At 35.0% G+C, this 11498-nt stretch overlaps 2 protein-coding genes across 2 annotated transcripts; one reads left to right on the top strand and one right to left on the bottom strand.

Annotated features, from left to right (window-relative positions):
• The first annotated feature begins 464 nt into the window (after positions 1-464).
• LOC106754154 (exportin-2-like) lies at positions 465-3913 on the top strand. The gene has a single exon (XM_014636138.2). It carries the CDS (start codon positions 644-646, stop codon positions 3533-3535), a length of 2892 nt encoding a protein of 963 aa, XP_014491624.1. The 5' UTR covers positions 465-643; the 3' UTR covers positions 3536-3913.
• A 6238-nt stretch (positions 3914-10151) lies between these two features.
• LOC106754027 (uncharacterized mitochondrial protein AtMg00810-like) lies at positions 10152-11141 on the bottom strand. Its single transcript, XM_014635960.1, has one exon. It carries the CDS (start codon positions 11139-11141, stop codon positions 10152-10154), a length of 990 nt encoding a protein of 329 aa, XP_014491446.1.
• Between the last annotated feature and the right edge of the window lie 357 nt (positions 11142-11498).

The following is an 11498-nucleotide window of genomic DNA, read 5'->3' as shown; positions in this document are numbered from 1 at the left end:
AAAGTAGAAATGAATACAAACTTATATCATGGGCAAGAAACGAAAGAAATTAAGAAACCAACCTGTCGTAGAAACGAAACAAAGCAACAATCACCGTGCCACACCGCTGCACACACCGCGTCGCACCGCCGCATACACTCGTCGCAACGCCACACACACCTGCAAGCAGAAACAAACCGAATCAACAACCACCGCACCGCACAGAGCCGCCTCACCACCACCCGTCGCACCACCACCTGTCACCCACCGCACCCACCGAACACACAAAAGAAAAGAGGACAGAAGAAGAGTTGGAACTTGGAGCGTAGGATGAGAAATCGAGAAGGGGAGGTGGTGTTCTATGGAAGTCTGTGAAAGTAAGTAGAAAGTAAAAAGTTAGGGTTTTAGAGGATTAAAAAAGTAAAAGAAAAAAATAATAAAAGGTTATTGTTGTAATTAAAGAAAAGTAAAAAAAGAATGAAGAGGTGGGGGTGGAGGATGAAAATGGGGAGGTGGAAGGAGTAACGTCCAAACGTGTTTTAGTAACGTTAGGTTTTGGACTTTTAGTAGTATATGAAAAATCGTAAGAGTGTTCAAAACTTGAAAAACTCACTTTCCCTCCCCAAGTAGTAACAATTCAAGTCTCTCACTAAGTTTTGTGGTGATGGATTGGAACCCTCAGACTCTGCAATTCCTGTCGGAATGCTTTCTCAACACGCTGTCACCGGCGCCCGAACCCCGCCGCCGGGCCGAATCCTCCCTCGCCGATGCCTCCGATCGCCCCAACTATGGCCTCGTGGTCCTCCGCCTCGTCGCGGAGACCTCCGTGGACGAGCAGATCAGGCAAGCGGCCGCCGTGAACTTCAAGAACCATCTCCGCACGCGGTGGTCTTCCGAGTCTCCCATACTCCCCCCGGAGAAGGAGCAGATAAAGTCTCTGATCGTTCCACTCATGCTCTCCGCTACCCGTAAGATTCAGAGTCAGCTCAGCGAAGCCCTAGCGGTTATTGGTAAGCACGATTTCCCCAAGGCATGGCCGGCGCTACTTCCCGAACTCATTTCCAATCTGAAAAACTCGTCGCAGGCGTCGGATTATGCCTCCGTTAACGGCATTCTCGGCACCGCCGATTCCATTTTTAACAAATTCCGTTTCGCGTTTAAAACCAATGATCTTCTCCTTGATTTGAAGTATTGCCTCGATAATTTTGCTGCGCCTTTGCTTGAGGTTTTCCTTAAAACGGCGTCGTTGATAGACGCCAGTGTCAATTCCGGGGCGAACCTGCGCCCGCTCTTCGAATCGCAGACTCTGTGCTGTAGCATTTTTTACTCTTTGAATTTTCAGGAGCTACCTGAGTTCTTCGAGGATCACATGAAGGAGTGGATGGGTGAGTTTCGAAAATATCTCACCACCACTTATCCTGCTCTCGAGGGAAGTGGTGGCGATGGTCTTGCTATTGTTGATGAGCTTAGGGCCAAGGTCTGTGAGAATATTAATCTGTATATGGAAAAGAACGAGGAGGAATTTCAGGCTTATTTGAATGATTTCGCTCTTGCTGTGTGGACCTTGCTGGGGAATGTGTCTCAGTCTTCTAACCGGGATCAGCTCGCCATTACCGCTATCAAGTTTTTGACCACGGTCAGTACTAGTGTTCACCATACCTTGTTTGCCAGTGAAGGGGTTGTTCCCCAGATCTGTCAGGGAATTGTGATCCCCAATGTGAAGTTGAGGGATGACGATGAGGAGCTTTTTGAGATGAATTATATAGAGTTTATAAGAAGAGATATGGAAGGTAGTGATCTTGATACTAGGAGGAGGATTGCCTGTGAGCTTCTCAAGGGAATTGCTACGCATTATGGGGATGTTGTGAGGAACATTGTCTCTTCGCAGATACAGAGTTTGTTGAGTTCATTTGCTGCCAACCCTGTGGATAATTGGAAGGACAAGGACTGTGCTATATACCTGGTTGTTTCTCTTGCTACCAAGAAGGCTGGAACCAGTCACGTCTCCACTGAGCTTGTTGACGTTCAGAGCTTTTTTGAATCCGTAATCGTCCCTGAGCTGCAGAGTCCCGATGTGAATGGGTATCCCATGCTTAAGGCAGGTGCAGTAAAGTTTTTTACTATGTTCCGTAATCAAATATCCAAGTCCGTGGCATTGAAGTTTTTCCCGGATTTGGTTCGGTTCCTTGCTTCGGAATCAAATGTTGTACATTCTTACGCTGCAAGTTGTATTGAGAAACTCTTGTCGGTAAAGGATGAGGTGGGTGAACCGCGCTATACTTCAGCAGACATCAATCCTATCTTCCCGTTACTGATGAACAATCTTTTCAGTGCCTTAAAGCACCAAGAGTCTGAGGAGAATCAATATGTGATGAAATGCATTATGAGGGTTCTCGGGGTTGCTGATCTTTCTGCTGATGTTTCTCGAGTTTGCATTGAGGGGCTGACCTTTATTCTTGGCGAAGTTTGCCGAAATCCTAAAAATCCTGTTTTCAACCATTATATTTTTGAGTCTGTTGCTATTCTTGTGAAGAGAGGCTGTGAGAAGGGCTTGTCTGTATCTATTTTCGAGGCAAGCCTTTTCCCTAAGCTTGAAATAATTTTGACCAATGATGTAACCGAGTTTTTTCCATACACATTTCAGTTGCTTGCTCAGCTTGTTGAGCTAAACAGATCACCCATCCCGCCCATTTACATGCAGATATTTGTGATTCTTTTGTCGCCCGATTCTTGGAAAAGATCACCAAATGTTCCTGCACTTGTGCGTCTACTCCAGGCCTTCCTTCAAAAGGCGCCGAATGAGATCAACCAAGGGGATAGACTAACTAAGGTGCTTGGCATATTTGACACACTTGTACAATCTTCTAGCACATCCGATCAAGGTTTTTATGTACTCAACACCGTGATTGAAAGTCTTGAGTACGATGTTATTAAACCTTATATTTCCCATATCTGGGCTGCTCTTTTCAGGGAGCTCCAAAAAAGACGAACAGTGAAACTGATAAAATCTCTTCTGATATTTACTTCACTTTTTCTGATTAAACACGGGACTTCAAACCTTGTGGACACTATGAACGGTGTGCAGCCAGATATTTTTAATGTGATTTTGAGTCAATTCTGGATACCTAATCTTAAGATGATTACGGGAGCTATCGAGCTTAAGTTGGCTGCTGTTGCCTCAACCAGACTCATATGTGAATCTCCCATTCTTTTGGATCCTGCAGCTGCTGAATCCTGGGGTAAGATGGTGGACAGTATTGTCACTCTTCTTTCACGGCCAGAACAGGAAAGGACTGAGGAGGAACCTGCTGTGCCAGATATTACAGAAAATGTTGGTTACACTGCCGCATTTGTTCGTCTTTACAATGCTGGGAGGAAAGAAGAAGATCCACTAAAAGATATAAGTGATCCCAAAGAATTTTTTGTTGCTTCGTTGTCTCGGCTCTCGACCCTTTCTCCTGGAAGGTACCCCAAGGTCATCAATGAATTGGTAGATCCGGCAAATCAAGCCGCATTACTCCAGCTGTGCAATAGATATAATCTCACTATTGTTTAAGTACTTGAGACAAACCATCTTGCTTGCTTGGTTTGCTTTCTGTGGATTTTCCTTTAGGTTAGAACTTAAAAGATTGGAAGCCAGTGTCCTGTTGAAGTTTGCATATATTTGTGTGACTATGCATGCAATTGGTATCTTTTTGCTGTGGATTTTTCATTTTGGGTGGAATTTTGGTAGTCAACTTCTGTTGTAATAATGCATGTGTTTTTTGCTGGCTGGTGGGGGAGGGCGGCGTACAACCTTGATTGTTAGAAATTGCTGTTTCATTGTTCTTACTTGCTAGGCCTTGAAATTTTGTTTCAGTGGATATGATAGGCAATAGAGTTGGAATATGGAATAGGATTGGTTGTTAAAATGAAATAGGATGTCTTTTGTTTACTTTTTATAATGTTAACTTGTTTGATAGAAGATGAAACATAATTTTAAGTTTGAATTTACTTTCATGCTATATGAAGGGTGGCTGCGGTTGTCGGTATCTTATAAGCGAGTCCGTACCATTCACTCAATTTTCAGTCCTTCAACATTTTCTTTTACCCAAAGACATGGATACATATGATTAATATTCAATTTTGTGTACTAACTTCTGTTACAGCTCCCCTCGTCAATTTTCTATTTGTTTTGGATATCAAGTTTAGAATTTTTTTTTCTAGTAATGGTTATGGGTTGTACAAATTGTATATTGCATTGGTTCTACTTATGATCTCAGGCATGAATTAGGCTTCTTATCACAGTCCCAGCCTGAATCCATAAGCTCTGAATCCTGTTTTTTAACTGCAATTTGACTTCTGGGTAGTGTAGTATATAATAACTTAATGCTCCCTTTTATTATTTTATTGCGGTTATCATTTTCAGCAGCTACGTGAGTAAATTGTAATGTTCTGGCCAATTTTGTTTAATCATGCATTGTTGTGATTTGAATTCTAAGGGAATTTTTCAGAAGAGCTCTTGCATTATTTGCAAAACAATGGAAACTAGGCACCCACCACTAAATAAAGCTAAGCACTAACAAATGCCAACAAACCGGTGAAGTTGGAAAAGATCATTTTCATTGTAGAGATAATTCTTTGAGATGATGGATTTCATTGTACCATATTACTTTTAAGTTTTTTTTTTTTTTTTTATTTTAATATAAAAGTCCTTTCACTTTATATTATGTCAATATATTGGCTTAAGATAGAAAAAATAATTTTTATTACAAACTTTTAAATTTTATATTATGTCAATATATTTTATTAGAAAGGTATTGTAAAACTAAAATATTAACCTTTAAGTCTTGATTTTGTGAACACAAAAAAAAAAGTTCTAACAAAAGTATATATTTGATTTCTTTTCTTATTTGAGTTATTTTTTTTGTGTTTCATTACACTTCTACAATTCATTCCTGAACATTTATTTAGATATTATTAATTTAATTATGGTATTTAAATGAATTTTGGAATATCACTTTTCATACTACATAAGAAAAAGAGTTTAAGAGATTAAGTATATCCATTTTTCTTATTCATCGAAGAAAATTACATTAAGAATATTTAGGTAATCAATTATAACAGCTCATAAGTATGCTATATAACAACATTGTAATACAATTACTAATCACTTACATTAAATACTTATTCAAACAACTATTTATATTTAATACCTTTTTAGAAGTTTTGGTATATAAATTGTATGTTTTAATTTTGGGGAAAAAAAATCGATTTAAGATTTTTTTTAAGGATTTTTTTAACACATTTGCAAATTCATTAGATTAAAAAAAAATTATTATAATTTCCTTTACCAACCACTTTTATCCAATAAAATAATAATAATCAAGTTTTAATAAAATAATAATCAAGTTTTATTCTAGTCTTTTAATGAAACATTGAATTTGAAGTAATATGGAGAAAAGTTTAGTTATTACGAAATGTAGTATAGAACGACGATAATGAATGACATGATGAAGAGGACTCAGCATGTGATACTAGACTGATCATAAAAATGTTGTCAATAAATAAGAAAAGGAAAAATAAATTATTCAAATGAATTTGGTTGATGAGAAAAAGTTGAATTATTTGAATATATCATTAGTATATAATTAACATCTTATGTGGAAGGAAAGAAGAAAGAACATTCTTTAAAAAAATATGAACTTGCAAACATGTAATATCTTTTTAAGTGTCAAGTGAATAACATCAATATCTTTTAATATCATCAAAAGACATATTTGATAACTAGCATAAAAGGCTTATTTAATTTTGGAAAGACATCATGTCTAAAACACAATGAAACAAATATTTAAAGACATCAACTCAAAGTGCTTGGTAGGTACATTAGCACCAAACAAGGTATGAACAATTTTAACAAAATATCTATCTTTTTTCCCTTTACCATTTTATTAAGATACAGGAGAGTACGTGAACAATATAAAATATCATAACTTTAAAAGTGTGAAAAAGTTATAAGAAAAGTATTTTAGATAAAATATATATATGAAAAAAGGAATAAAAGACTAATTGATTTTCAGTTGCTTATCTTTATTTGAATAAAAAAAATTACATAACAAATATAACAAGTAGAACAACTGTATATATCTATTCTAAAAATTATATATATTTAATACATACAAATAAATATGTAGTTAGTATATTGCACAGAAATAAATAATTACTAATTATATAGTCATTTATCTTTAACATAGTGTTACGACTCTCACAATATACTTCAAATAAAGTAACTTTTTTTTTTCATTTAAGCTATTTATTTAGGTCTTTCACAAAATTATTCTCTTTAAATTATTTAACCTAAATTTGAAAATAAATTTTCCTAATAATAATTTATTTTATTATGTATTTGGAATCCAATTTTTTACTTATACAACTTATGTTAGGGTTTCTTTAGTGAATATGATATAATAATAATCTTACTCTAATGTAATATAATATTTGTTATATTAACATGATAAAATAATATTATATTGTTCTATACTTTTAGTGCATTCTTTCTTTGTCAGAAAAAGTTATTTATTTTTCCATGTAGTCTTGACATAAAAGCTTAAATTATAACGATAACTAAACGTTCACTAAAAAATATTTTAATTATAAAATTAAAATATAATGTTTTCAATATTATATATATATATATATATATATATATATATATATATATATATCATGTTGAACTTATTGATATTATAATTATTTTCACGCATTAAATTATATTACATTATTTATTAAAATATTAAAATTAAATATCTATTATTTAATTATTAATTTAAAATATTCGTTATAAATTTTTTATACCAAATACAATAAAATTAAATGCATATAATTTAGTTAAAAATATGTTTTTTATAACTTCCATAATTTAAAAAAAAAATAAGTCAGCTGTTAAAAATTTATATAATTTGTTTATGGAAAAAAGACTAATTTAAATTCAAATATATTATATTAGCAACCCTTTATTTATTTCAAAGAAAAAATAATAATATTCATTATCGTGGTTTTATATATAAAAAAAGTAATCAATAATTATACAAAAATTATTTTTCGAATAAGTTGATGTTATTAAATGTTGGCAAAAACATGAAGTTTTTATTAAAATAAAAAAAAATAGAAAAACATGGATTATCACGCCAAATTCATTCATTGATGTGGTTTTATTTATAAGTTGTTTTTTAAATAAATTGATGTTAGTCAATTTACAAGATAAGAAAATTTTATTAAAATAAAAGCTAAAGAAAAAAGGGTCTCGTTATTTTGACACCCAATTTTTGACACATATTTGATAATGCCACATGTCAACGTCCTATTGGATAGTTATTTTTTACTTTTTTTTTAAAATTTGGCTTGCAAAATGGAAAGCTTTTCAGAAACTTTGTATTCCAATTCTACCCCCTCGACTTTTTCATTGGTTTTGTGTGACAGATTGTCTCTCTCCCGTCGTTTCCCAACGTCCTCTCCTCTCCTCTCCCCTTTTGCGTGCTCTCCATTGCTTTCAAGTGCTCTCCAGTGTTCTGAAATGGCAAGTTCCGGAATGGACCTCGTTGGACCAAGGTAAATGCCTTCTATCCTCTTTAGGTTTGGGTATTTCGTTTTAGGTTTGGGTATTGGGATTCTTGTGTTTTCTTGCATCCGGTATGGGTTTTGTTGATTTGGTGTGTTATTTGATTTGGTGTGTTCTATTAGGAGAAATCCTTCTATGCATATGGGAATAATCACTACCTCAATATCGTTCACCACAACATTGTGAAGGTTTTTCCACCTGACATTTGTCATCCATCAGTTGAGCTGGTGAAGGAACGCCAAAACCTGTCATTCGACTTCCAATGTGGGCAGAAAAGGATGACAATGTGGATGCCATCCTCCGCAAATTTGTTCGGCCAACTGACTTACCGTCATCATCATCCACAGAAGTAGACCAACCGTCATCATCATCCAAACAAGCAGACAATTAATAGATTAATTTACGTATGCTTTAATTTATGTTTTCTAGTGAATGGGGAAAATTTACTTTAATGGAGTACTGTAATAGTATGTTATCAGCTCTAAGACTGGTTATTGGATGATTGTACTTGCATTCAAGTTTCAATGTTGTTATTGTGCACTTTTATAATTTAGTAAGATGTCATGTAATGTTCTTATTGTAATCATTGTTTTGAGATGAATGAATTCAACACTATTTATTTTGTCAAAGCAATCTACTTTCCTTCAATAAACACCCAAAATGAAACAAAAACAAGTCAAGTTTCCTTCAAAAAACACCCAAAATGACCAGTGGTCCCCCATGTTGGCACAGATGGCTCCTTCAGTTAAACAGGATGTCCAAAAGTGCATTATGGCTCGCGTAATCGATTACAAGGCTTTTGTAAACGATTACAGGAGTGCTTTTTGTGGCAGATTCCACTAAAACCCCGACATCAATCATCAATCAACAATTATTTCAACATTGTACATAACCAATCTTCAACAATCGTTGTATTGCAATAATCATCTGTACAATGTCTTCAAATATATAAACGATTACAAACAAACTCGTGTTAACGATTACAACATCCTTGTGCATTGAACATAAACAAGGTAGAAATCATATTTCTTATTCATATAACAATTTGTACAATGTGTTTCTATATATTAAAAATACACAGTCTCCATAAACAATAATGTTTCTTACAATGTTCACTACATTTGAACACAGGACTATCTTACAACAACCCATACACCAATAGCGCATCCAGTAATCTTATGTTTTCGTCGTCCAGGATCCAATCAACTACATATTGCTTTCTAAAAGCAAGCAATTCCTCATGAAATGAAAACATTGATATTGTCAGATCAACCTAATCGTAAAACAATAATGAACATTAGGGTTCACAACACACAAAAACCTAAGATAAAAAACAATGAACTATGGTTCCACCCAAAACAAGAAACAAAGTCCACCCAAAACAAGAAACAGAGCCAAATAGCAAAACACACCCAAAAGGCCAAACGCGAAAGAAAACGTTAAAGGGAACACACCCACAACGCCAAACGCACCCAAAACGCAAAAGAAAACTTACCGGTACAGAGTCAATGCAAAAGACCACTTTTCCTTGAGATGACACCTTTCGATGAACAAAGCCACCCTAATGAAGAGACGAAGAATGCTTAGAATGGGAGAGACGTGAATGGGACAGGCGAATGGAGAGAGGCCAAATGAGAAAAGTGAATGGGAGAGGAGAATGGAGACAGGGCGAATGAGAGAGATGCGAATGGGAGAATGGGAGAGAAGAACAATGCTCAGAACGAAACTGAAAGAAGATGAAAAATGAAACCGCCAAATTCAATTTTCATACCATCAGATTTCCAATTCTACCCTTCTGTGCTTTTTCAAATAGAATTTTTTAATGTATTTCAGCCATCCAATACAAATTTGACATGTCAGCCGGTATCAATTTGTGTCAAAAGATGGTGTTAAACAAACATTTTCCAAAAAAAAAATAGAAAAACATGGAATAATATTCATTATCCTGCTTAAAAAAGGTAATAAGTAGTTATAAAAAAGTTATTTTTCAAATAAATAAGTTGATGTTGATAAGATGATAAAATCATATAATAAGAATATATCGTATTAAAAAATATTTATTATGAAAATATTAAGTAATTATATAAATCAAATTCGATAATCAAATTCATTGGCATATGAGATTTAACATTAATTAGTCCTCTCACAATACATTATTGTTTTCTAAAAAATTTTGTTTTGAAAGATTTCATATTAATTTTATTTTTCTTATTTCCACCATGTTTTTTTATCTGAACTGATTCACCATCATTAAAATTAGAATATTCTCTTTCTTCAAACATATTAATCAACTAAGAGATTATTTTTAAGTTTTCGTTAACAAGTTTTCTTATATATCAAATAGTTAGTGAAAGTAAACCTCAAGAGCATATATTTCATTGATCAAGAGGCAAAATATATACAAGTGAATACACTGACCGTTACATNACATTAGGAGAGAAATAAGCTAAATCTCTAGAAACTAGGCAACTATCTTTCCTATATTAAGTAGATATCCCAATTTAAGCTAATTACAATATTTGACAATAATTACAATCATATCAGATCCTTGATTGTGTAACACTCCCCCTCAAGCTCAAGAACTAGGAAGGTACATGAGCTTGGAAATTAACTGAGTATGTGAAGCCGGAAGAAGAGCCTTTGTGAAGATATCTGCCAATTGCTGATTTGAGGAGACAAATGTGGTTCGAAGTTTTCCTTCTTGAATTTTATCTCGAACAAAATGACAATCAATTTCAACATGTTTTGTTCTTTCATGAAAGACTGGATTGTTTGCTATATGGAGGGAAGCTTGATTATCACAAGATAAAGTTGCAGGATGTGGTGGAATACCNAATTCATGAAGAAGAGTGTGCAGCCATGTGAGCTCACTAACNGCATGTGCNATGGCTCGATACTCTGCTTCGGCAGAGGAGCGAGAAACTGTTGACTGCTTTTTGGTTCTCCAGCAGAGGAGACTTGGACCCAAAAATATACAATAACCAGTGGTTGATCTTCTAGAAGTGGGGCAAGAAGCCCAATCCGCATCACAATAAGCATGCAAGCGTAAAGAAGAATTAGATGAGAGTAGGATACCATGGTCCGGGACAGATTTGATATATCTCACCACTCTAAGTGCTGCCTGCCAGTGTGTGTCACGAGGAGAAGACATAAACTGTGACAGTAAGTTAACTGCATAAGTGATATCCGGTCGGGTGACTGTAAGGTATAGCAATCTACCAACCAATCGCCNATATGAAGCAGGGTCAGATAGNNCTTCACCATGATCAGCAACCAAAGTGTGATTGTAATCCAGTGGAGTTGTGACTGGTTTACTAGCAAGAAGACCTGTGTCTTGCAAAATTTCTAATGCATATTTCCGCTGATTAAGAAAAATTCCAGCCTTGGAACGTGCCACTTCAATTCCCAAAAAATATTTCAATGAGCCCAAATCTTTTATGTTGAACCGGCTGCAAAGGTATTTCTTTAAGAGTGAAATAACCAACACATCATCACCTGTAATTACAATATCATCAACATAAACAAGTAAAATTGTTATATGGGATGCACGGGTAAATAAGAACATGGATTAATCGGCCCTTGACTGAGTAAAGCCAGCCTCAAGCAAAGCACTCGAAAAGGTAGTGAACCAAGTGCGAGGTGCCTGTTTTAAGCCATAAAGTGACTTGTTGAGTCGACAAACTCGACTCTCCCCCTGTTTACGAAACCCAGGAGGAAGCTGCATGTAAACTTCTTCATGTAAATTGCCATGTAAAAAGGCGTTGGAAACATCCATTTGATGAGTTGGCCAATTTTTTGCTGCTGCAATACTAAGAACAGTCCTCACAGTAGTTAATTTAGTAACAGGAGCAAAAACGTCAGTAAAATCAAATCCTTCTAGTTGTGAGTAACCTTTAGCAACCAAACGTGCTTTATACCGGTC

Source organism: Vigna radiata, unplaced genomic scaffold, assembly GCF_000741045.1.
Source record: "Vigna radiata var. radiata cultivar VC1973A unplaced genomic scaffold, Vradiata_ver6 scaffold_83, whole genome shotgun sequence".
Taxonomy (NCBI): Eukaryota; Viridiplantae; Streptophyta; class Magnoliopsida; order Fabales; family Fabaceae; genus Vigna; species Vigna radiata.
Note: the sequence above shows the minus strand (reverse complement) of the source record. Positions and strands in the feature narration are given on the sequence as shown.